At 45.3% G+C, this 27077-nt stretch overlaps 1 protein-coding gene and 1 long non-coding RNA gene across 4 annotated transcripts; one reads left to right on the plus strand and one right to left on the minus strand.

The window, feature by feature from the left end:
• Positions 1-610: 610 nt before the first annotated feature.
• LOC308563371 lies at positions 611-23082 on the minus strand. The gene is made up of 4 exons (XR_013999783.1): positions 22880-23082; positions 10740-10837; positions 10315-10412; positions 611-1703 (listed from the first exon to the last, which is right to left on the minus strand). It is a non-coding gene; the product is annotated as an uncharacterized lncRNA (long non-coding RNA).
• Positions 22402-26140, plus strand: NKX2-1 (NK2 homeobox 1). 3 transcript variants are annotated; one of them, XM_081150364.1, is made up of 3 exons: positions 22402-22517; positions 23198-23577; positions 24494-26140. In XM_081150364.1, the coding sequence occupies exons 1-3, from the start codon at positions 22441-22443 to the stop codon at positions 25228-25230; spliced, it is 1194 nt and encodes a 397-aa protein (XP_081006490.1). In that variant the 5' UTR covers positions 22402-22440; the 3' UTR covers positions 25231-26140. The 3 variants fall into 3 exon arrangements, with proteins under 3 accessions (XP_081006490.1, XP_081006489.1, XP_081006488.1); XM_081150363.1 differs by lacking the exon at positions 22402-22517 and adding an exon at positions 22961-23091; XM_081150362.1 differs by lacking the exon at positions 22402-22517 and having other exon boundaries at positions 23025-23577.
• Positions 26141-27077: the final 937 nt, after the last annotated feature.

The following is a 27077-nucleotide window of genomic DNA, read 5'->3' on the forward strand; positions in this document are numbered from 1 at the left end:
TGACAACTGACATTATTGTCCACCTCTATGGACAAGGCATTGTGCATATTCAGTTAATCCAAACAATTCTATGGGGTATTATTATCTCTAAAATGTAGAGAGACTGAGACTCAGAGAAGTTAAATAACCTGCCCAAGGCCTCACAGGTAGTAAACTAATCTCCATGTATTTGATGTTAAGAAGATATCAAACCTCTAATTCAATGAAGAACCCCAGAAAATTACTTGTCTATCCCAACTCCCAGAGAATAGGTGGGACCTGCAGTTCCATTTTGGAGCTCACTAGTTGTATGGTATAGAATTAAAACTGGTATTATCATCAATGAGGTAGTTGTTTTCTTCGTATTTGTCTGTTCCAGATTGCTGAATCTCTTCCCCAAGTGTGCAAAAATGCCCCTTAGATCTTTAGCTCATAACAAAGGGAACTATGTCATATTACTTATTTTAAACTAACCCCTCGAGTGCTGTGATTTGTCCATCTTTGATCAAATATTCCTCCCAAGCAGTCTGATTTTATGAATTTTCCTGGGCTGTGTTAAATGGCATCCCATTAGCATCAACATGAATGAGGAGCGAGGGGTGGGCTCAGCACAAAAGCATGACCTCTTATTAGTTGCTATTCTGATACTTTATTTGTCAGCACTGATTCAATGGCAGGGAGAGAAGGCTCATAGGAGATTATGTAGAAAGACTAAGCTACATTTTACAGCTTTTCCCAAGCCATCAGGGTAAAGAATTGACTGCTGCTTACATCCATAATTATATGTGGCATTTTGGCTCTGTAATTAAATTCAAAATAAATCACATGCAGCAATTTGTTAAATTTAAATAATGTTACAAAAAAATAAAAAGATCAGTGAATGAAATGAGCTTTTGAACTTAGGGATGATTTGAGGAAAGACTGTCATTCATTCAAAGTAGCAGGGTTTGGGGCTGTAAAAATAAACTCAGTAACACTTAACTCTTTTGAATCTAAGATGTGATGAGGCCATTAGAATCTGTGCCATTGGACTGGATTATACAGGAAACAAGTGCAATAAACCGTCATGTACAGGAAATTCAAAACTGTAAGTTCAAAATAAGTAATATTAATAGACTGGTTTCAATTTCTTTTCCAAATGATTTAAGGTCCCTTAAGAATTACACCTAATATTTATTAAAATCTAATGGGATTTTCCCAGTCTTTCAGAAGAAGCCAGGGTACAAAGAAGAGATTTATCCAAATTAGTATCAGAACTAGGATAAATCAAAATAGCTATATATAACAGCAACAACAGTCCTTCATGCTTGCTGAATATTTTTTGGTTAAAAAGAAATCTCATGTACATTAAATAAGTACATGTATCCTGAGAGAATCCAGAGAAAGACTTCTGATTTGTGATCACTTTAAGGTGCCCCTGTCAGTTGGGGCAGACAGACAGAGCAGACAGGGCGAATGGGGTAAGCCAGGGCTAGATTTGCCCAATGGACGTGATGGGCAATGAGAAAGAAGAACACACGGGGATTTTCCCCAGTGCTGTCACAGAAAGAACCTCAGGGCCTAGAGCCTGGACAGTAGACATGAATGCTGTACATGAAGTATCATTCTGGAGCGCAGTGTGCTGGTGTGGCTGTAGGTGTAAAGGCTTCTGCTTCTCCACTTGGGTGGAATGCCAACCAAAATATTTTTCCCATTATCCTTCTGGGTTCTTGGCTGAGACATCCCTGTAAGAAAAAAAAAAACAGATTAAAGGGAGGGAAAAAAAATAAAAGTTTAATAACATGTGTATTTTCTGTATATATGGGAGATACCAAGGAAAACTGAGTAACTCTCCAAAATGCTTGAAGCCACCACCTTAAATATCATCTTCAGCTGAAGACAAAAATAAAAATAAAAAAAATAAAAAATGATGTGGGGATGGAGGAGGAGTCAGTTATGGGAGGTTAACAGGAAAAGCACAGCACACAAAGGTAAGGTTGTTATGCAGATCTCAGTCCCTGCCTTCCTCTTCGCTGAGAGTTTCTAGAGATAAGGGCATTCCCCGTCCCCTTCCTGGTAGGGGGAGGGAGACGCCCTTACAAATGGAGATTTCCCTTACAAGTATAAACGTCTTTTACAAAGGTTAGCTCTACTTGGTTTTCAGAGTTTCTCCCACGTCAGTTATTTCTTAAAATTAACGAGCCTAAAATAATTCTTATACCAAAGAGACATTTTGGGGTGACAAATTCTGTTCCCCTATAGCTCCTAGGCTATGAACCTCCACAGCATGTTACTATACTGAATACTGTGGGCAATTGTAACACAACAGTAAGTATCCGTATGTGTCATGCTCATGCCATTGTAATAACCTGGTTATTATGTAACAGAAAAGGAATGGAAGGGGAGACCAGACAATATAGGCATGCCATTTATACAGCTTTGCAAAAAGCTGCATTTAACATTCTCTGAGTCTATTCCCCATTGATTGATGAGTGAAGGCACTGGACAAAGGTAGTTTGCATGTGCAGTAAAGGTCTGAGTGACGTGGAAAGATGCTTTCCCATCAATCACACCTGGAAACAGGTAATTGGCCAGAATAGGCATAGCCACTGCAAGCGTTGGAAATCTAAATATTTAAACTTCCAAACAAAGGAAGTTTCTTCTCCTCTGTCTCTTCTCTCTCTGGTGCACAGGGGTCCCGGCTCTCCTGTGGTACTGGGGGGTGGGGCTTCCCTGTGCCCATGTGGGTCACAGCCATGTGGGACTCCACACAATGGACTAATGGACTCTAATTCTAATTTGCTTGGATGCTAAACTATACCTGGCTGCAACATGGAATGAAAACTTTGGACACTGACCTAGTTTCTGGCTCTGCTGGAACCCCAGCTGCACCTTTTCCAGGACTGGCTTTGGAACCTGAGAAATGTAACTTCACAGAAATAAAGCCTTCTTCCACATCCCATCCTTCTATATGAATCTTAGAAAATTCATTTTCTGAGGATATCGCAAGAACCTCACTCCCATGAGCCACAGGGGAGTTTTATTCTCCAGTAACAATGCTACAACACTACAATGGCTGCTATGTCACTAGGCAATAGGAATTTTTCAGCTCCGTTATAATTTTATAGAACCACCCTCATATATACAGTCCATTTGTAACAAAGTGAAATGTTCAGACTCTCTGACTCCTTGTTCAAGCCTGCTTTGTCTCCATGGCCTTCAGGTTAACAGCTTCTTGCATATAGACATGCTACTCATTAGAGAAATTCTACTTTAGGCTAGAGTTTACAAAAACAGCATCTTACCAAAAGGTGCCTATTCCAAGGAGGTAAGTGAAATATGTACAAAAGTAATGATTGTTTATCAAAGATTTGCAGGAAGCTATGACTGGACTCACATCAACTAGAGTCAACAGACTAAGAACAAAGTTTCACGGTCTTCCTTGGACCCCTGCTGGTGCCTAGATGTCTATGGCTGTCAATCACCTCTTGCCCCTCCACTTCCCTTGACATAAAAAAAGCCTGAATTCTGTACTTTCTTAAAATAGCTTTGAGACACCACTAAGTCTTCCATTCTTCTTAGTTGGCACCTCCTCCATCAATAAACCTTTCCTTACTCCAGACTCTGATGTTTTGAGTTTTGGCCTTTTGAAGCATCAGGCATAGGGAATTTGGACCAATGACACATTATTAACCAAAATGTTGTTATGTGGCGCATGACTGTAAAAGAAAAATTAGTACCTAGAAGTGAGGTGCTGTTGTAACTAAACCATGTGGTATTTGGTAACGTTGATGTAAGACTGTCCAAACCTATAAAAAAGATTAAGAACCTCTTAATCTTATCTACAAAAAAGATTAAGGACCTCTGATCTTGATATATCTCTCCACAAAAATTTAATGTCAAAATGTGGTAGATTAAATATAACCATACATTTTTTTTGCTCTAATTTAAAATTTTCATTAATACCTGGAAACTCATTCATGAAGAACCTTATATCTCTGGCTTACAAAAAAAAAAAAAAAGAATCCCTGGTTTCAGTATTGATATATTTTTGCTAATTTCAGTTAACCCTTTCCATCTACAAACATAGTTCTTTATTTAGCTTATTAAATTATTTTTCATTGTTCTATCTTTAATTATTGCTCTTGTTTCAAGTGCTCATGACTTATCTTTATAAGCACCAACCATCTATATGTAGGCTCTCTATGCTCTGCCTTTTATTATCACTAGCTTCTTACTTGTCATTTTCATCTTTATCTTTTTCTTTAGCAAGCATCTCACATATTTTCTACATATTACTAATTCAGTTTCCTTTAGTGTCAGTTTAATTCTTCATAGACATACCACTTAAAGGCAATGTGTGTTACAGTGATGTATATTAATTATTTCTTAATAAAACTGGGGCAGAGGGGTAGGCAATGTATGGATCTGGTTTGAATTCTGATCAGATAAGCCATGGACTTGAGGAAATAATTGTTGAAACAATTAAGGAAATCTGAACATGGTCTGGGTGTTAGATGTGCTAAGAAAGTATTATTAGTCTTACTAGGTGTGATGATGGAATTGTGGTTATATTTTTTTTCTAAAGAAAAAAGAAAAACTATGTTTCAGAGATCCAGGTGAAATTATATTAACTTTGAAATTGATTTAAAATATTTTAGTCCAAAAAATAGTTGGGGGAAGACAGACTTAACAAATGATTCACAAAATGTTGGAAACTATCTAAGATGGGTAATGAGCAAATGGTGAGCATTATTTTAATCTCTCTACACTTGTATGTCTTTTAAACATCCCACAATATAAACTATCAAAATTGTGAAAAAAGGTCTGAATTTTTCTGCCTTTAACACAGATTTAATATATGCTAGCTATTTCATTGTTTAATGAATCATCCTTAAATCATCCCACTTGCTTTATATTTCTGCCTGCCTTTCAATCAACATTAGTTATATCATCTTTTATGTTCTTATTTCATAGAATAAGTTCAATTTGTTTTTTGAGAACACTAAGTAGATGTCCTGTTCTTACAGAAAACATTTTTTAAAAGTATGTACTTCTAGCCCGGCTGGGCATGGCTCAGCAGTTGAGTATCGACCTAGGATCCAGGCGATCTGGGTTCGATTCCCGGTCAGGGCACATGCCTGGGTTGGGGGCTCGATCCCCAGTTGGGGGCGTGCAGGAGGAAGCTGATCAATGACTCTCATCATTGATGTTTCTATCTCTCTCTCTCCATCTCCTTTCCTCTCTCTGAAATCAATAAAGATATATTTTTAAAAAACCAAAAAACTATATACACTTCTTGCCCTGGCCATGTGACTCATTGGTTGGAACGCTGTCCTATATACCAAAGGGTTGTGGGTTCAATTTCTGATCACAGCACATAGATAGGTTGTGAGTTCAATCCTTGTTCGGGACACATACAGGAGACAACTGGTCAATGTTTCTCTCTCACACTGATGTTTCTCTCTCTCTCCCTTTCTCTCTCTCTAAAAATCAATAAACATATCTTCAGGTGAGGATTTAAAAAAAGTATTTTCTTCTTACCCATCTTAGAACTATTTTCTCCATTTTTCATTTTTCAGTACCTTTTCATATTCCTTGTGTTAGTTCACTTTCTTCTTATCCTCGAAGGAGAAACATTCTCCAGGCCTGGTCTTCCCCATTAACTCTGAAGATGCCTTCATTGTCCCCCAGGTTGTTGCTATACTTTTCAGTCAGAAGTCAAGTTAATATAAATTGCAGTAAACCAGAATCCTAGGGCTCATGAGAGGGAAAATGAAATGCTGAAAAGCCCAAGCAGAAGAACTCCATCTCTATAGTATCTCTCCACTGTGCCTAGTGAAGCTGCTATGCTGGACGCTAAATATCTGTATGGGGAAAGCCAATACTCTGTTTCTTTTTGGCCAGTTATTCATGTTAAGTACAAATGTCCAGCAAAGTCTATCAACTGCTGCCAACTTCATAGGCCTCAAGGCCCTGCCATTTCTTTCTTTCTTTTTTTTTTTTAATATATCTTTATTGATTTCAGAGAGAGGAAAGGAGAGAGAGAGAGAGACAGAAATATCAATGATGAGAGAGTCATTGATCGAGCCCACGACCTGGACATGTGCCCTGACCAGGAATCGAACCCGGATCGCCTGGATCCTAGGTCGACGCTTAACCACTGAGCCACGCCCGGCCGGGCAGCCCTGCCATTTCTTGATAGTCTCCCATTGCCACTCATTTTAATAACTGCTAATTTGCACTAGTGAAACGGAACCCAAGTTGGTTCCATTGAACCAAGTGCTCCTGTGTGGTTTTGTAATGTGTTAAGAGGCAAGGCTGAACTACATTTCACAGAATTGTCTCTCCTATATGCTTCAGTTAGGGTGGGCCACAAGAGACATTCTTGTATTGAATTTGAAGGACAAAAATGAGCCATGGCCATTTTTTTAAATATTTTGTGTACATTGTACATTGTCATTTACCTACTTGCTCATCTTGTTGGTCTGCCACAGCTCCATCGTCCCCTGGAGCCTCCTTCAGCCTTGCCAACTCCTAGGCCATGTGTGTGTTTAGCTCCATGACCAAGGGCAAGTTTCTCCTGCAGGATACCCATGCCATCAAGAAAGGAGGCAGTGAGAACTGACACAGTTCATCCTTGTGTGTTTCAGGTCATGTGGATCCCAGTTTGTCCCTTCTCTCCTGCACTTTATTTTTATTTTATTTTATTTTATTTTATTTTATTTTATTTTATTTTATTTTATTTTATTATTTTATTTTAATTTTATTTTAAATCCCTCTTCCCTTTCCAACTGCCTACACTATTAGCTCCAAACTCCAGATGTGAAATTAACAGCTTTACAGAGACTTCTAGACCAGCTCCCACAATTGAAGTCAAGTTTCTTTAACAAAGCACATGCACTCTCTTTCTCCCTCTCCCTCACCCTCACCCTCTCCGAAATATACCTCAATATAGCTATCTATATCTATGTATCTTATCTATCTATCTACTATCTATCTATTTCCTGGTGACTCTGCTTCTTTGATTGAATCTTGACTGATAAAGCTCCCCATCTAATCCATGACCCATGTTACTTCCTGTTATTTCATTTTAAACTTTGGAAATACTAGTTGGTTTCTCCCAAGTTTCTTCAATTTAACTTTGTGGTTATTTTGTTGTTTCTCAAAAGGGGGCTTTCACTTCAACACTTATTGGTGTCCTTCAGTCCAGCTGAATGTGCACTTTATTTAACAGAAGTGCCTTTACTTTGCCTAGTAAATAAGAAGCAATGATCAAGCCGTGAGGGATTTAGGCATAACCATCTTCTTCAGCTGCCTCCTGGGAGGAAAAAGATTGTCCACCCAAATCTAATTCTGTATGTTCTATGTCCATACAAATGTCACTCTATTAATTCTAGCTCTTGGTTTGAAGAAGTTTGCAGGGAATAAAAAAATTAAGGCACTTGTTCCACTTCCCGCCATGATTGAGTAGCTAATACCAAGCATACCCTTCCACTGTCCCAAGAAGGAAACTAGACAAAACATAGGAAACAACTTTGCAGACATTAGACCATAGCTAGTTCAAACCTGATCCCTGGGAAAATAGAATAAATGAGTAGAGCTCTATGATCACTCCAGCTTTCTGCCTGCAAGGACAATCTGGACAATGACACAGGAAAGAGATCCCAAGCAGTATATGGTGGTCTTGCTAAGTTTAAGAGACAGAGATCAAATCTTGAAGAGGGGGAGATAGCTAGGATGTGTGGGACAAGGCACTAGAGAGGAGGGAGCTATGTCAAGAAAGAGTTCCAGAAATATACATAGCATCTCCTGGAATTTTTGCCTAAATAGAAGCAGCACATAAATAGGATGAGATTCCAGAAGGCCAGGCAATTAATTGAGCTGTAAATTTAAAAGTTCCTGTTGGGCTAGGAAGTGTTTGAGTTCTAATAAGCCAAAGTGAAGAGACCTTATTGACACTAGGGCATTCAGTAGGGATCACAGAATTATCATACCTTAGTGGTAGAGTAACTTAACCATAGAGTAAGGCTACTTTAGCCCTGACCTAAGTGCTTAGAAGTAAGCTCTGAAAATGAGCAAGCTGATCAGCAAGTAAATATTGTGTCCAACAAAACAAAATCCAACACTCGGTGAAGATGGTAATAAAATCTAGACAGTCAACAATGTAGCATTCACAAATTCTAGCTTCCAATTAAAAAATGAGTAGGCATGTCAAAGAACAAAAATATAACCCAGAACCAGAAAAAAAAATCAGCTAGAAAGAGAGAAACTCCCAAATTATGGAGATAATGGATTAGCAGATAAGACTTTAAAACACCTATTATAAATATATTCAAGAATTTAAAGGAAAATATTAACATAATGAGTAGGAAGATAGAAGACATAAAAACAATAAGTGGAACTTCTGGAGATTAAAAAAATACAATGCCTGCAATTATAAGTTTACTTGATAGCTTAAGAAAAGAGTAGACAAGACAGAAGAAAATATTACTAAACTTGAAAAGATAGCAATAGAATCTATCCAAACTAGAGCACAAGGAGGGGGAAAAATAACAAATACTCAATGATCTATAGGAAATTTTCAAGCAATCTAGCATCCTTGTGATTTGAGTCCAAAAAGGGAAAGGCCAGAAAAATTATGTGAAGAAATAAGGTCAAAAACTTTTCAATCTGATGAAAACTATAAGCTGCATATTCAATAAATTTAAGAAATTTAAATTGTGATGGTCACAAAGAAAATCATACCAAGATGCATAATAAACAAATTGCTGAAAACAGTGACAAGGAGAAAAATTAAAAGCAGCCAGAAAACCAAAGATAAGAATGATAGGAGAATTCTCATTGAAAATAATAGAAGGCAGAAGACAATGGAATAACACCTTTAAAATGCTGAAAGAAAAGAAATTGTCTCATTAAACTGTATATATTAAATATGTACAGCTATTTGTAATGTCAATTATAACTCAATAAAGTGATTTGAAAAGAAAAAGATTGTCAACCTAGAATTTTATATCCAAAAAAAATTCTTCAAAAAGAAGGCAAAATAAAACATTTTCTGACCAATAAAAAGTGACAGATTTTATCACCACTGCTTACACTACAAAAAAGGTTAAAGGAAGTTCTTTAGAGTGAAGGAAAATGATATCAGATGGAAAATAGGACCTACGTAAAAGAATAGAGTGCCAGAAATGGTAAATATATGAGTATATATAAAGGACCATTTCTTTGTTCTTTAAATTTAATTTTTAAATACTAGAGTGTTTATAACATATATAGAAGTAAACTGTATGACAATAGCAAAAATAATGTGAAGAAAAAAACTGAATTATACCGTTGTAAGGTCTTTACATTATGTATGAAATGTTATAATATTTTAAACTATGGTAAATTAAAGATGCATACTATGAACTCTAGAAAAACCACTTTTAAAACCAGTTGACCCAGTGGCGATGTTGAAGTAGAATAGTAAAAATACTCAAGTACCAAAAGAAGGCTGAAAGAGAGGGGTTGGGGAGAACAAAGAACAATGAGAACAAATATTAGGTAAATAGCAGTAGGGTGGAATTAAACCAACCATAGTAACCAACCATACTAAACCATATTTTAAATATATATGGTCTAAATACCCTAATTAAAATGCAGAAATCTGGATAAAAATAGGGAGACTCAACTATATGCTATCTATAAGAAAAAGATTAATATAAAGTCACAAATGTATCCAAAATAAAAAGATGGGACTCTGCTTCATATATTGACCAAGTAGTTCCTATTAACCAAATCTTTCACAGGTAACTATAAATTCTAAAAAAAATGTAAAAACAACTATCTCTACGCCCCAGAGAGTAACCAAAAACAGACAGAAACTAGAAGGGAGTCATTTGGATGAAGGGAGCAGCGTTGAAGGAGTTTCTGAATTTTACGGCTTTTCTCTGAAAGAGAGATCACAGTGGAAATAAAAACTCAGTTAAAAACCTGCAGAGCCTCTGCAATGAATCATTCAAGATGGGTGCAGTCCAATATTACTATGAGGAAAAAAAGTAAAAGAAAAACATACACAAAAGATAACCAATGGATACCAGCCCCAGGATGACTCAAATGTTGAAATGATCAGACAAGGATTTTAAGCAATTATTATAACTATACTTAAGGACATAAAGGAAAATATGCTTGTAACAAGAACAAATTGAAACTATAAATAAGAACCAAATGTCAGGACAGCAGCCTCAGCACATGGTAAGGTTGTGGGGCTCAGGGCCAAAGTGAGCTGGAAGGCCCTGAAGAATCCAGGCCAAGAATTAAGTTTAGCTTGCGATGCCTGCAATCAGAATCAACAATTTGAAATTGCAAGTTTACCTGATGCTGTCATGTCCTCTTCCTCCAATTTCATAAGGTTTCTCTCTGTGTAAGAACCTCTTAGAAGCATTCATCTTCCAAGGCCTGATCATTACATACTGTGGGATAAATTGAATTATTGTTACAGAATTGTCAAGTTAACATTGTTGGTGTTCCAAAGTCCAACCACAGGTCTCTTTTCTGCTAAAATGTGTGATGATGACCAGGATACTAAGAGCCAATACAGCTTATACTGTGCTTTGGGGCTTGGGCTTCAACCTTGTATGTAGTCATATTGATTGTGACAAAAAAAAGAACCTATGAGCTTAGCTATAAAGTGTATGAGAGGCATTCTCTACTGCTACATAGATCAGGATGATAAAGTCCAGCAGTTTAAGCAGGACCTATGCTTAGTGAAGTTAAACAACTCCTATTGGATAACTTACAGCCTCAGTAGTGTGGAAGATGTTGACTAAACAGGTACCAAATCAATGAGTCCTTGAATAGCACTTCCACTGGGTTCTCTAACCATGCATGGCAGATCCTGCAAAAAATACACGCAATGGTAGCATTGCACCTGGGAAGCATTTACTATACCAACCAACTTGACAGACTTGATCATATATGAGAGAAATTTCTTTCTCTTTGAAAACATGTTGTAAAATATCAGCTACCTAAAGCACAAATAGATCATTGTACAGTTATTAATAGCTATACCCATTGTCCTGGAAAGAAATCTTCAACCAGACTTTCAAGACAAAAAATAGATCTAGACAAAACAATGAGAGAAACATTTCGTTAATTTCAAAAATATGATATTCAACTAAAGGAAATTGATAAAAATATGGTTTTATTTTGTAAGTAATAGTTGTTCAAGGTTATTTATTTATTTTAAAGACACATATTTTTACTTTCCAGAAGTTTTTTTTTTTATTATTGATTTGAGAGAGAGGAAGTGTGTGAGAGAGAGAGAGAGACATCTGTATGAGAGAGAAACATTGATTGGCTGCCTCCCACCCCCTGTTTGGGAATCAAACTTACCACCTTTTGGTGTATGGGATGACACTCCAACCAACTGAGCCACACTGATAAGGCCTATGATTTCATTTTACAACATTCTTCCCACTCCCCTGGGCGGGAACATATAGCTATTTAACAAAGGTTTTGATAAATTTTCTGCCGGCTGGAGAAGTCAAGCCAAGCAATAGTTACCCATGTTTGATTAGCTAGTGAGACAGGTAGAAGAAACTCTGTTAAGACACATTGTCCACAAGTATGTTATGTTTTGTTGTTGAAGCTTAATCAAGTCATCCATAAATGAATGGATTGGTTATGTTGGTGGGCTGTGTGGATGATTGAAACTCTTGAATGCTATTATAACTCTTGAATTCTAAGGGTTAAAAATACCTTTATTCAAGGGTAAGAATTCTGATGGTCATGACAACAGTAATAATCTTTACTGAATGATTATTGAATGTTTAGTGATCTGATAGAGCATGAAAATATATACTCAATCTAAACTAATTATAAAAACTTTAAATATAAAGACTCAATCTAAACTAAGTTATTTTCCATTACCAGAATCAGAACTTTGAGTCAAAAATATACACTTAAAACAACCTTTTTAGGTGAGTCTTATGCACTCTAAATGAAAGTGAATCTTAATAGTTTTTCATATTGTCTCATAGGTCACTGAGGCTCTGCTTTTGTTTTTAATCTTTTTTCTTCTGCTTTTCAGGTTGGATAATTTCTATTGATCTGTTTTCAAGTTCTTTATTGTCTTCAACAAAGTTTCTTCTGCCACCTCCAATCCTCTCTTCAACTCACCCAGTGATCCTTTTTTCATTTCATATAAAGGGTGGGGCAAAGGTAGGTTTACAGTTTTGAGTATAGAAAACAGTTTATTCTCATATTATTATTTATTAATTACTGTATTATTTTTCATACAAATAGCTGCAAACCTTCTTTTGCCCCACCCTGTACCATACAGCTTTTTAGTTTCTGAATTTCCATTTGATTTTTAAAAGAGCTTCCATTTCCCTGATAGGTTTCCATCATTTGTTCAGTTATAATTACAATGTGTTGATTTGTCTTTGAATATATACATATGTTTATATAATTGCCTCTTTAAATGTACTTTTCTATTAATTTCAACATCTTGGTCATCTAGAAGTATGCTTTTATTAACTGCTGCTGTCTCTTTAGAATTTGGGGACTATCTCTTATGTCTTCACATGCCTAGTAATTTTTTATTATAATCTGGTCATTGTGAATAATACATTTTAGAGTCTTTGGATCCTGGCTTTTGTTATTCTTCTTTGAAGAGTATTGATTTTTATTCTACCAGGCAGTTAAATTACTAGCTGATTCCCCCTTGAACTTGTGGAGCACTGGTTTTACACATTGCTAGGTGTATTTATATTTCCCCTCACAGTAGAGACCAATCTTTTAGTCCTGGGACACTGCCTTCCTTGTCTTCCAAGGCAAGATTTCTTGTGATGAAGAGCCAGAGGTATTCATCAAATCATTCAACTGACTAAGGATAAAATGTCAAGCTCTCCTGGTCAGCTTTCACATTCTTTGGTATATTGTTCTCTGCTGTGCTCCTTGGAATCTCTCCTGTGCATATTCATTTCAGGAGGCAGCCTGTGATTTGACTGGCATTTAAATCCAAGTTTTAGGTCTCCCCCACCATGACTGCCCACAACCCTCCACATGGGTTCCTCTCCTCTGGCATTTCCCTACCTTAGTTTTCCAGACACTCTTGCAGCCTCTAACGCTATTGCCAAGCTAAAACAAGGGGCTTTTATGATCACCTTCTATCTGCCCTGGGCTCTGTGGTCTGAGTTGTGCTTTCCATGGAACAGCTTTGTAAAACTGGACTCTTACCCTGTGAGTGGTTCCATTAACAACTGGAACCCTGTCAGTTTCTACCTGCTTTTGGTCCCTTTCCAGTGCCTTCATATAAGAAGTGTGTGTGTGTGTGTGTGTGTGTGTGTGTGTGTGTGTGTGTGTTCTGGAATTGATTATCTGAAAAAGACTCAATCTAAACTAAGTTATTTTCCATTACCAGAATCAGAACTTCCAGTCAAGAATATACACTTAAAACAAGCTTTTTAGGTGAGTCTTATGCACTCTTATGCTGCTTAGATAAACTTCTGTGCTTAACTTTATCTTTTTAAGAAGTCATCTTTACAGCAAAAAAAGAATTTCAACTCTTTAGGTGCATTAATCATACTACTTTAACAATAAAAATAAAGCCCTACAAGCACAAGAACTATACTCTCCCCCACAGTGTGTTCCTTATTACTGGACTTGAATCTGTTTGTTGGAAATCAGAGAAACATTGTAATAAAGTGGGAAGTATACAGTGTGGTCCTATAATACTCAGTTGTTAGGTTTTAAATGTGATAACGCCTAAGGGGAAAATCTTATAATATCAAAATTACTATAGAAAATCCTATCAATTTGTGACAAAATTTTGTGTATGTAATTTTATACAGTATTTTTATGCATGTTGATGTTGAGAACTACTGAGCTAGACAAAGGATTATACAAAAAAATTCTCTAAGCAGGTGAGTGGACATTCAAACTATGTTGCTGTCAAAAGTAACTACAAAATTAGAAGGTGTGGAATGGAGGATAGGTAGAGAATTCTTAAAAGTTCCCATTTGTCTAGGCTACGACTGCTCTTGTATTCTGGAATATTACACACTGGCAATCAAAACTTAGCTCTGCTACTTACTAGCTATGTTATCTTCAGCAGTTTACTTAACCTTTCTGAGCCTTGGTTTTCTTATCTACAAAAATTAGAAAAGTACTATCTCTCTCTTATAATACAAATGCCAAAATGCCTGGAACATTTCCTGGGACATGTCAGAAGGAAGGGTCTAGGACTTTCCCTTTATCTAAGTGTGTTTGCCAGCTTTATTTTCAAAAAGCCCAGGAAAATGCACTTCTTACAACTGGTTTGGAATCCAATCTATGTTCTACTAATTATTTTTAAAGGGGGCAAGATTTCAACGAACAACTTCAACTTAAACACAAGGCAACCTTTTGAAAACTTAGATTGTAGTTACCTTTCACTTTCCCAAAGGAATACATCTTGGTGAGTAATTTATAAGAGGATCAGGCAAGAAAAGGACAGACATGATAATGGCAATTACATCCTGGAAAGGCTTAACATAATGACTATAGAATGTCTAATTCTGATATTTCTACATAGAAATATACTGACTGCTGTTCTGGAAGCTATCAGTGGTAGTTCCATAATTTCCACATAATGTACAGTGAGAGGTGACAGTCTTGTATGCCTCTGGGGCGGATGGGAAGCAGGGCCATGAAACTGTACTTACACAAGATAATGGAGATAAAACTTTCACATCAGAGGCTGGAGGGAGTTCTAGAGATTGCTGGAAGACAGCTAAGCCCTCCCAATTCTCCTCACTTTTGTGCTGTTCCTGGAAACAATGTAAGCCAGAAGACAGTGGAGCAACATCTTTAAAATATTGCAAGAAAAAAAATACTGTCCACCTGTAATTCTCTACCTAATGAAAATACCTCTGAAAAATGAAGATAAAATAAAGACGTTTTTTGGGTCTGCAAAAGCTGAAAGAATTCGTCACCATCAGACCTGTACTACAAGAAATGTTTAAAAGAAATTCTTCAGGCAGAAGGAAAATAATACCAGATGGAAATATGGATCTACTGAAGAGCATCAGAAATAGTAACTATGTGTGGAATATAAAAGATTCTTTGTCTTAGTATTTATATCTCACGGAAAGATAACAGTGTAATGGAGAGTTTATAATACATTTAGAAGTAAAATGTATGACACCAGTAGCACAAAGGCGAGAATTGATATGACTTTATGATCAGTTGGATGAGGTAGGGAAAAAAAGGTGATATTTAGGTTTCTGGCTTGGGAATTACTTCAGACTAATTTTATCTCCCCAAATTCCTATGTAGGGAGGGGGAGATGTTCATGCCATTCCCCTAGATCAAGGACAGAACAAGAGGCACGTTGGGGCAGGGTAATGAGTCCAGGTTAGGGTATGTTACATTTGGTGGACATTCACAGGAGGAGATAAACAACTGGAAATAGAGGCCTGAAGCTCTGGAGAGAGGTTGGCTAGAGGTGCATATTTGGAAACCATCAGCAATAGCTGGCAGTTGAAGGTATGGAGATGGGTATATGGTGGAGGAGGAAAGTCCTCCAACAATGGAGAAGAAATGGGCAGAGACAGAGGAGAAGAGCCATGACTGAATGGTGGCTCTGAAGCAAATAAAAGAATTTTGAAAAAAGAGGGGATTAGCAACATCAAATGCTGCAGCACAGTGGGCACATTTCTGAGGACATATCTAAGCTTTTCGCATGGTCCTTAAAATCAAGTACCTTAAAATCACAAATGTATGCAACAATTAGGAAATCATTCAGTTAGGGTGAACTGTCTCATTAATGTAACAGAGAAGTACAATAAAGATTCATCCATTTATTTCTCATATTGAGCTCCTACTGTGTGTCAAACATTTAGTTGTTGGAAGAGGCAATTGGGCTTTTAAAAAGGAAAAGTATGACTTAGTCATGGGGGTAGGGATAATGATATTTTGGCTAAGTGGAAAAGAACAAAAGCAGAGAAATTTAAGCATATGGGGGGGGGGGGAGAATTCAGTCTTGACAAGAGTACAAGGAGGGGGAATAATTGAGGAGAAAGCCTGGCTGGGTGAGTTGATGCCAGAGATTAGAGGGCTGGAAAAGGAAAAGAGCCATGACTGAGTGGTGGCTAGTCCCTAGTGTGGCTAGTCCCAGAAGTATTCTTGCTCCAACATGCTTTAGAGGCTATGCCCCTACCGTTGCAACAGCAGAGCCTACTTGTGTCAAGCAAGTAGAGCCATTGCTTTCTTCCAGCTTTAAACATGAAGCAAGCACGAGTTACTTTGCTAGCCACCAAATATATGTTGAATTGTCATCAGATGTGGAGAGGAAATTCTCATAACAAGATTCCAAGGCAAAGCATAATTAGAGAGGGCTTTAAGTATCCCAGCAGCTACCATGGCCTGATCTACTCACCAGATCTTTCAAATGGCAGGTGCAGGAGGCTGAGTGGTCCCAAGAGTGGATCATAACCCATATTGTAGTTGGATGAGGTAGGAAAAAAGGTTGATAGTAGTGCTTTTGGGTAGACCAATTGGGAGCCGGAAATATGGTCGGGTGGATAATATGGTAAATATTTAGGTGGGAAAATTCATAGCAGATGAGGATATATTTTTTTTATCGATTTACAGGGAGACGGAAGGGGTAGGGAGAGAAAGAGAATCACATGAGAGAGAAACATCATTTGATTGCCTCCCATGTGCCCCAACCGAGATGGAACCACAACCTAGGCATGTGTCCTGATCGGCCTGACCAGGAATCGATTCCGCAACCATTTGTTGTAAGGGACAATGCTCCAACCGATTGAGCCACCCTGCCGGGGAATCAACAGTGCCTATCTTGCCCGGCAGACCTAGTAACAAAGCTTCCCCAGAACCACCCAGAGGGTGAAGTTCCCCCAGTGGCCGGAAGAGGGCGCTGCGGATCTCCTCGGTCTGCAGCTGTGAGAGACACGGAGTCCTGCGGGCTGAGAGGGACCAGCCTTGGCCACCTCGCAGGGAACGCACAGCCGCGGAGACCTCGCGGGGAGCGCTGGGGTTGCCACTAAGGCTACCTGAAACTTTCCCCCCGCCGAGTGTTGGGGGCCAGGGGAAGGATGGGAGGTTGGAGAGTAGAAAGGAGCAGAGGAAGCATCCGCAGCTCTGCTAACGGCTTCGCGGGAAACGCGAACACTTAAGCCCGTGGACGCACTGCTGGGCCGCATTTTAATGGGAGATGGAAGTTGAAAGAGCCCCAGGTTTCAGACACCTAAAGTTGAAAAAGGTTGTACAGGTCCTGGAGCGAAACAGCCTTGCTGTCCTGAGGATCCTTCCAGCGCCAATCCTTTCTGTCTCAACAGCGGCTGCAAAACTTTCCTTCTAGCGGCACGCGCCCCAGATCGCCTCCGTGGGTGTCCCTGCTCCTTAGGAGGGGCGCTCCCGCTCTGCCCAGAGTATGGTGGAATCACCGTGTCCACTCTCTCCCCCGCTTAGAGGCTCTGAATTTAAACAGTGAAGAAAAACTGGGAGGAAACAAGCCGATCGCTGTGGGGCTCTGGCTCAGCTCGCGCATCAGTCTCTTATGGTGCCCCCACTGGCCTCGCTGGGTCTGCGAGCAGCTGCCCCCCCCCCCAACACACACACTTCCCACCCCTGTCTTGGTTTCTCCGAATTTCAAAGAGTGCTGCTAGCGCTGAGTTCCCCAATCTCTCTGCATTGTAACCCAGTCCCCAAATTCGCTCCTTCCCCAGGGCGCCCCTGGAGTTAGTGGAGAGGGTAGGAACTAACTAGTTCCTACCCCTTGGGACAAGTTGAATCTAGGCTTGAATTGCGTGACATGAAAATAGGCAGGTTTCAAGACCACAGGTTTCAAGCTCTTGGAAGGCTTGGCCTGACGGAGGACAGGGTGCTCCATCCCGAAGAGCTGAAGGCGCGACTCCTCCAGGAGGAATCTGGCCTTCGGTGCACAGCCTCGCCGCCTGTTCCACCCCCGGAGCACGTCAGTGCAGGGAGAGGACGTCACGGGAGCCACCCTCTGACACCCTCGGGGCGCCCCCGCCCCCACCTCCCAAGGCCTGCCCAGAGCCCACAGCTTGAAAATAGCGTCCCCCAAAGGAAGATTGACCTCAAAGAGCCTAGAGGGTCAAGCCGAGACGGGGAGCCCTGGAGAGAGCGCGCTTTAGCACAGGTCTCAGAATATCTCTTCCTCGCCTTCTCGGGAAAGCTGCGCGCAGACCTTGAGAGCTTCCCGATTCTGGGGCCTGGGAGAAGGGCCAGCAGGGTTCCGTGAGATCCTTCAGGGGGAGGAAGAAGCCGTCCAGAGCAGCGATCTCCAGCACGGGGCCGCGTTCCCGCTCTCCGCTCCACGGGCGGGCTTGCCTCGAGGGAACCCGGGAGCCCAGCCCAGCCTGGCTCCGGAGCCTGCACTTGGCTGAGGAAAACGTGCCCTCCGCGGGCCTGGGCCTGGGTCTGGGCCTGGGCCTGGGTCTGGGCCTGGGCCTGGGCCTGGGCCTGGGAGCAGACGAGGGACCCAAGAGCTTCAAGCAGAGTTAGAGGCCTGGATTCACGGTTTCTATAAACCCGTTGCAGAACCAGAAGTAATTACCCCTTCTGTTTGCTAGCAACTTCTATGATTTACAGACTCATGCACATAATTTCATCCTTAAATACTTGAATCCTTAGCACAACACAGGGTAGGTTATAACTATTTTTACAGCCTAGGAAACAGGTGCTAAAAGGCTTTATTTCCTAAATTCAGCATTTCTTGAGGCACCAGAGGCTTCAAGGGTAAATAAAATAGGGTCTTGCCCTGGAGGAGTGGAAAGGCAAGGAAACAGCATCCCAGCTTATTCTGGCTGTGATTGGAGGGGATCCAGGGTGTGGTGGGAGTCCACAAGAGCTATATATACCACACAGCTGAAAAGCAGCAAAGCAGGCTGGAACCCCAGGACTTGTGACTTCTACCCCCCCCCTCCCCCCCCCAGCACTTGGAGATCGGGAAATGGTGTAGAAACCCACACACAAACTTTTATTACAACTCTCTATCTGGGCTGGATCTGGAGTAACACTTGTCACCAAATGACATATTACTTGGGTGATTTATTGTTAATTTGTAAACTCCATGTGGGTGGGAGCCCCATCTTGTTTGTCAAAGGCTGAGTTTTCAGGCCTAGCACAGAGCCTGGCACAGAGCCACCAGCACTCAAAAATTATTTGTTGAATGAATCACGAATTGCGATAAAACTCGAAGCAAAATAACATCACCAGGGAACATGGTTGCTCACCACCCAAGAGGAGGTGTGAAGTACCAAGAAGGGAATTAGAAAAATGTGTGTGTGGGGGGTGGTGGTGGAGAGAACAGCATTCCCTTCTCATTCCCCACCAGGCCTGAGCCCTCTGTTCTAAGTTCTCAAGGAAGTCACCATGGAAGGAGAGGACAGTTCTTTTCCGCCACGCGGGTGGTGGGCAAAAGGGGATTGCAATTCCAAGCATCCTTGACCCGGCCTGGGCCTGGGCCTCCCGGTGTCCTAGATCCCCGGGGGATCGGAAACAGCTAAGTAGTGTGGCAGGGCCTGAGATGGGCGTGTGTGGCCGCACCCGGGAGAGCTCCTGGAGAGATCAGAGCTGGGCCTCGGCCGCCACTGTCCTACCGCATCCACCCCGCCCCAGAACGAGTTAGCTGAGGGATAAGAGAAGACCCGCGGGCCCTCCAGGGTGGACTCGGGGTTCCCAAGTTGTCTTCTGCAGCCAGGAAGAAATGACTGTTTAACCGGGGCCGCCCTATTAAAGATGACTCCGGGAGGCGGCTGAAAGGACATCCTTTGATCAGGCAGAGGTGTTGGGACCAGGGAGGGACTCTCAAAGCTTTTGCTTGGACAACCTCGGAGATAGAGATATCAGCTTTTCCCCCACAAGACGCCTTATTTCTTAGGCTTATTCTTGGCAGTGCAGCGCATCTGGGAAAGAGTGGAGAGCGGCGTGCGTGCGTGTGTGTGTGTGTGTGAAGGGGTAGGGGTAGGGATAGGAGAGGCCCAGACAGTCTAGACCGGCTGGTGCTGATGCCTGGGTTTGGGGTGGGAGGGCTGAGGGGGGAGGTTGTCATACAATCCTAGTTTGGGGGGGAAGGGTGGAGAAGGAACCGTAGCCCCCCCGCCCCACTCCCTGGAGCTCCCGCTCCTGCTCAGACACAACGCCTGCTGCGTGGCTCCGGGTCCCTGTCCTCTGCAAGCCTGGGGTGGGTGCGTAGGCGGGGAGCTGGGGGCCACGTGCGCCTGTGCCTGATGCAGAGCTGAGAATCCGCTGAGGGGCGAAAACCCAGAAGTCACGGCTCAGAGACTATGGAAGATACATCCAGTTCTTCCCCACACTCAGATTCAGGGCCTTAAGGGCAGAGGGAGGTACTAATGATAACAATATAGAAATCTCCAGCGCTGGCACTAAACTTAAAATTTTCCAAAGCTTCCTACGCACTTGTATGTGCTCAATATTATTTGAATGTCACAAAAACCTGTGAAGAATTGCCTCTGTTTCTAAATTGCATTGAGATTGAGAGAAATGTTCAACGTTCTGCACTTGATGTTTCTTACACTTACCGATAATATGACATAACGGAGAAAGAGAAAGAAAAGAAATACGGATTACCGGGAAACCCACCCCGCCTTGGCATGAAGACCTCACTGGAGACGCAGGCCTGCGGCTGGAGTCCCGCCTGCAGATAAAATCTGTGTTCAGTTTTGTCCGCTCTCATTGACCATTCGCTTGAGCCCAGGTGTCTTCCCTCCTTGCTCCCTAGGCTTAGACCTGACATTGACCAAAGCACAGTTGACGGGGTCTGAGTCCCTCCTGAGAGCGCCCCCCAGAGAAACCCCTTGGAAGGAAGGGCTAGGGGTCGGCTTGGCACGTGTCTTCGCAGCACGAAGGACAAGTATCTCTCGGTAAGCAGAGGCACAGGGCTGCTCGCCCCAAAGCCACCAAAGGGGCCGCGTGGAAACGTGGGCCTAGGAGGGGGGCGCTGGGGGGGGGGGTCCTGAGCTTTCTCTCCCCTAGTGAGGGACGTAGGTGGCGAGGAAAGCAAATGTTAGTATAGAAGTTGGCTTTGTTTTGAGGGAGTGCAGAGCACTCCTCAAGGAGAGGCTTGAAATAAAAAGCCAATAAAAACCAACTTTCTTACTACAATTGCTATTAATGGAAAAGGCACCTAACCTGCTGAATTATATCGTTCAAAGTGCCTGTTCATCATTGGGAGTTCCTTTTCTGCAAGGAGGGGAAAGAAAATTTGAAAACAAAAAACCAAATTCAAGATGCCTCCTTAACCGGCTCCCGCAGCCTCTTGGAGGCCCCAGCCCGGCCAGAGACCTCTCCCCACTCCCAGCCCCTAGGGCGGAGAGGAAGCTAAAGCAGCCAAAGAAAACACAACACAGAACAACAAAACGTTTAAAATCCAAGGGCAAGAATCGGAGTGGGTCTCGGGAATTGCGCCCCGCAAGGCTACGCTCGGTAGTCGGCTCCGCCAGAGGCCGGGGCCCGGCCGGAGCGGCGAGCAGGTGCCCGGGCCCGGCGGCCCAGCGCAGTCCACAGCTCCTCCTCTCCAGGCGCCCAAGGACCCTCGAGGCGCGGGGCTCACACTTGAAGCCTGGGAACTCGCAGACAGGAAACCCACTTCCTCCTAAGCAGTTTCTTGCTCGCCGGATGAGAGGAGTCCAATTGAAGCAGAATGATCCTCATCTACTAATATCCAGCGTGGCCACAAAGCGACTGGCCATTTACGCTGCCACTTTAAACAAAGATATTTGGTTATTCCCGGGGAAGCAAGTGCACTTTTGCATGGCTGAGCTCCGCGCGCGGAGAGCCTCAGCCCAGCTTCCCGCCCCGGGTTGCTCGCGCTCCGAGGTTCGCCCCCTCCCTGCGGGCCGGGCCGCGGGGGTTCAGGCTCAGTTCACTCCGGACGCTCCCTCCCTGAGGCATCAGAGGGGAGATCGGCGCGGCCCTGGGCGCGGGTGCTGGGGCTGTGATGTCCTTGGAAAGTCAGCTCCAGTCCCAGAACCCCGCGCCTCCAGGTTATGGGCGAGGGTCGGGGACACCAGGTTTGTTCGAGGTGGGGCAATTTAAGTGAAGGCCCCTCGAGTTAATACTACCCTCCCCCCGAAGCCTCCCAGCTCGGTGGGCCAGTGTCGCGCTCGCCTCGGCGAGGGGTGGGGGTGGGGTAGGGAGCCGCTGGCAGGGCGGGGGTGGCGTGATGCGGGGGTGGTCTGCGGAGAGGACCCTGAGCTGGGGGGAGGGGACTCGGGGATCTGGGCAGCCTCCCGCGGGCAGCGGATCCCCTGCTCAGCGCCCCCTCCGCCCGCCGGGAATCTCTCCCGGGCGGAGGAAAAGGGGGCGGGGAGCAGAGGTGTCCCTCCGTCGGCGGCAGAAGCAGCAGACAGACTGACTGACTCGCAGCCAACAGTGCGGCCCCAGGGTTGGTCCCGACTCGCGAGCTCATTCGCTGGCGATTGGGGCTCGGCGCCGCGAAGTCCGATGTGGTCCGAAGGCGGTGGGAAGGCGCGGGGCTGGGAGGCCGCGGCGGGAGGGAGGAGCAGCCCCAGCAGGCTCAGGTGAAACCCCCGGCCCGGCCCTCGGCCCCCTCCCCGCCCGCGGAGCCCGGGCCGCCCCGGGAGTGGTTCACTTTGTAACTCCGAAAGTTGGTTGCGAAGCAGCGCGCACCTTCCCTCCCGCCGCCAGCCGCCCCCCCCGCTGCTCCCCACCCCACCTCTCGCCCTCCCTCCCTGCGTCCCCTCCTCCTTCCCTCCTCCGCCCCCTCCCCCGCCTCCGCCGCACCCCGCAAAATATGGGGATAGGGGGGTTCGGGGGAGGGGGAAAGAAATGCCTCGGGTCTCGTCGCAGCCCCTCTCTCGCTCCCTCTCTCCCCCTCTTGGAGACCTAGAAACCCTGACAAGTGAAACTTAAAGGTGTTTACCTTGTCATCAGCATGTACGCTAATTATCTCGGGCAAGATGTAGGCTGCTATTGTCTTGTTGCTTTAGCGCTTACGCCCCGCCTCTGGTAGCTGCCTAAAACCTGGCGCCGGGCTAAAACAAACGCGAGGCAGCCCCCGAGCCTCCACTCGAGCCAATTAAGGCGGACTCGGTCCACTCGGTTACGTGTACATCCAACAAGATCGGCGTTAAGGTAACACCAGAATATTTGGCAGAGGGAGGAAAAAAAAAAAAAAAAAAAGCAGCGATCTTCGCCTTCCCCCTCTCCCTTTTTTTTCCTCCTCTCCTTCCTCCTCCAGCCGCCGCCGAATCATGTCGATGAGTCCAAAGCACACGACTCCGTTCTCAGTGTCTGACATCTTGAGTCCCCTGGAGGAAAGCTACAAGAAAGTGGGCATGGAGGGCGGCGGCCTCGGCGCTCCGCTGGCGGCGTACCGGCAGGGCCAGGCGCCGGCCGCGGCCATGCAGCAGCACGCGGTGGGGCACCACGGCGCCGTCACCGCCGCCTACCACATGACGGCCGCGGGGGTGTCCCAGCTGTCGCACTCCGCCGTGGGGGGCTACTGCAACGGCAACCTGGGCAACATGAGCGAGCTGCCGCCGTACCAGGACACCATGCGGAACAGCGCCTCGGGCCCCGGATGGTACGGAGCCAACCCAGACCCGCGCTTCCCCGCCAGTAAGTGAGGCCGCCCCGCTGGGGGCCGCGTACTAAGCGCGGGAGGAGCGGGGACAGCGGCCCGAAAGGTGCGGTGCCTGCCGGCTTTGCGCGGGGCCATCGGGGCGGGCGGCCCGGCGGCGGCGCCGGGGAGTCGGGCGCGGGAGCTGGGGATTCTTCCCCTTGCTAGGCGGAGGGGTCCCGGAGGCGCCCCGGAGCGGGACCTTCAAGCGGGCGCTGGTGCTTGGCGTCTCCCAGACGAGGCCGCCTAGCAGCTGTGCTCTGCGCCGGAGACCACGGAGTGGCCACACAGGAGCCCCCTTAACTTAGGGAGTGGGGGCGAGCAGGGCGCCTAGAAGTACGGCCTGGCGGGGCGGGAGGCTGCCTCGTTGGGACGCGCTCAGGCGCGGAGCCGGCCTCTCCCCAGTCTAATCAGGTGGGGGGGCGCGGGGCTCCGGAGCCGGATCTAAATGGGGCCAAGCGAGCGGAGGCTCTGGGGCCGACACCGGAGAGCCGCCAAGACGCAAACCGTCCGGGGGCTCTCGCTTTCTGAACACTTCTATCTCCTGAGCTCCCAAAGTTGGGGTCTTACCGTCGAACCCCACCTCCGGGCCTGGGCCTACTTCGCCGCCGGTGGCCCGTTAACCCCGCGACTCGGGCCAGGGTTGGGTAGCAAAGGAGCCACTGTCCTTTTTTTTGGGTGGAGCACTGAGACTGAGGGAGGTAACCGGGCTTGAGGCGGAAACTCCCCAGTCAACCCCTCGATGGCACGGCCAGGGCAGGCGCTGGCGATCCCCGCTGCTGGGTCCCTCAGGGCGAGGGGGCCTCGGGGAGGAGGGCGCCGTCGGGGCCGGGCCTGGCAGGCCAAAGGTGAGGAAGGGAGAGGTGGCCCGGCCCGGCCCGGCCCCGGCCGACGCTGTGCGTTTGTCGCTTACAGTCTCCCGCTTCATGGGCCCGGCGAGCGGCATGAACATGAGCGGCATGGGCGGCCTGGGCTCGCTGGGGGACGTGAGCAAGAACATGGCCCCGCTGCCAAGCGCACCTCGCCGGAAGCGCCGGGTGCTCTTCTCTCAGGCGCAAGTGTACGAGCTGGAGCGACGCTTCAAGCAGCAGAAATACCTGTCGGCGCCGGAGCGTGAGCACCTGGCCAGCATGATCCACCTGACACCCACACAGGTCAAGATCTGGTTTCAGAACCACCGCTACAAGATGAAGCGCCAAGCCAAGGACAAGGCGGCACAGCAGCAGCTGCAGCAGGACAGCGGCGGCGGCGGAGGGGGCGCCGGGTGCCCGCAGCAGCAGCAAGCGCAGCAGCAGTCGCCGCGCCGCGTGGCGGTGCCGGTCCTGGTGAAAGACGGCAAACCCTGCCAGGCGGGCGCCCCGGCGGCTGGCGCGGCGGGTCTGCAAGGTCACGCGCAGCAGCAGGCGCAGCAGCAGGCGCAGGCGGCGCAGGCGGCGGCCGCGGCCATCTCTGTGGGCAGCGGCGGCCCCGGCCTCGGGGCGCACCCAGGCCACCAGCCCGGCAGCGCGGGCCAGTCTCCGGACCTGGCGCACCACGCCGCCAGCCCCGCGGCGCTGCAGGGCCAGGTCTCCAGCCTGTCCCACCTGAACTCCTCGGGCTCGGACTACGGCACCATGTCCTGCTCCACCTTGCTATACGGTCGGACCTGGTGAGGGGACGCCGGGCTGCGCCTAGTCCGGCGCCCAATCTCGTCGCTTCCCCTCCGGCCGACCGCACTCACCAACCACCCGGCTCTCCAAGCGCTTCGGCTTTTCTTAAGAACCTGTCTGGTTTAGACCAAGGGAAAAAATACAAAGGCCAAACTGCTGGATGTCTTTCCTTTTTTTCTTTTTCTTTCTTCTTTTCTAAAATTTGTGGGATTTTTTTTTTTTTAAAGAAAATAAAAACAACCAAGCGAATCCAATTCTTTAAGGAATCTTTAAACAGAGATGGACATAACAAGGACAGCTTTTGGGGTGTCTTTTAGGTGATTCAAATGGGTTTCCCACGCTCGGGCGGGGCATAGTTTGGAGAGGCCTCTATGCTGACATGGCTCCGGACTCTAAAGATCGCAAACTTCACTCTGGGTACACTGTGCCAGCAAAGTGGACTCGCTTGTAAATACCAGGATTTCTTTGAAGGGGAGATGGGGACTGGGGAGAGGAAAGACACTTCCACAGAACCCACTTGTCACTAACACAAAGGAAATGCCCCCCTTCCAGCAAGCTGGGCTGCCCAGGCTCAGCCTGCCGGCCCTGGCTAAAACTGTTTTATGTTTGATGTGAACTTGTAGCTGTAAAACGCTGTCAAAAGTTGGACTAAATGCCTAGTTTTTAGTACTCTACATTTTGTTGTAAAAAAAACAAACAAAAACCAACAGTCCCTGTCCTGTCCCCAGCCCATCATATTTTTTATGGGCCTTGACAAATCTGTGTATATTATTTGGCAGTTTGGTATTTGAAGCGTCAGTCCTTTTCTGTTGTAACTTATGTAGATACCTGGCTTAAATATAGTTCCTAAGAAGCTTCTAATAAATTATACAAATTAAAAATATTCCTTTTCTGATTAAAAACCCACCCTTTGTTTGGCTTTAAATGGCATTTTTGGTTGGGGGGGTCATCATTGGCCTGATTGGATTCGAATCGTTTAGGGGCTCAAAGGATCCTGAACCAGCTCCGAGGTCCTGGCCTTCTGCCTCCAAATTGAGTAGAACCAAACCTTGAGCAGTCCTGGGACTTGGCAATAAAGAGGAGAACCGCTAAAGTACTTCCACCAGGCGGGAAAGGGAGGGCGGAAGAAAACTAGACCAAAGGATTAGTTTTCAGAGCCAGACTTCTGTTTTTTGAAGGTATCTACTATGGTCTTACACAGCTAAGCCAATAGCCCTGAGTGAGCAATTGTTTTTACTTAACTGGCTGCCCCTGTAGATTTCAACATCAATCTTTTATTCCTAATCTGCAGCCTCGTCTCGCTGGAATTAGAATTCAGTGGGAGGTTGTTCTCCAAAGTGGAAAAGTCATTACTGGGTTTCATCACTGAGCAAGGTTGGCCGCGGATCCCCACTTCTAACAAGGCCTCTCTGGTCTCTCCGGTCTCTCTGACTTCGGGAGGTGTCCTCGTCTTGGGACATACACCCTCCCCCACTCCCCACTGGACTTTGGGAGCTGGGCTTTCTCTTTTTGTTCTACAAGTTTCCATCTCTGGGCTCCTAAATCTTTATAGTAACTAATTTTCGCCTGTTCCCAACTCTCCATCTCTCCCTGACCACCCTACCCCCACCAAAAAAATTAAAATCTTCCATGTTTCCTCTTACCTCTTATCTCCTGGTTTCTTTGGTGCCCAGATGTGGCTATTGGGGTACTCTTTAGGTTACCCTGGGAGGGGTGGAGAAAGCAGTGGTTCTGTACAGAGAGAAATCATAGTCCCTAGATAGGCTATTGTCCCTTCCATGTCATACCCTGATAAACCTCCTGGGACATGGCAGAATGGGCTGCCGACAGGTGCCCTCTCAGCACTTTTT

This window comes from Miniopterus schreibersii, assembly GCF_964146895.1.
Source record: "Miniopterus schreibersii genome assembly, chromosome: 1".
Lineage (NCBI taxonomy): Eukaryota > Metazoa > Chordata > Mammalia > Chiroptera > Miniopteridae > Miniopterus > Miniopterus schreibersii.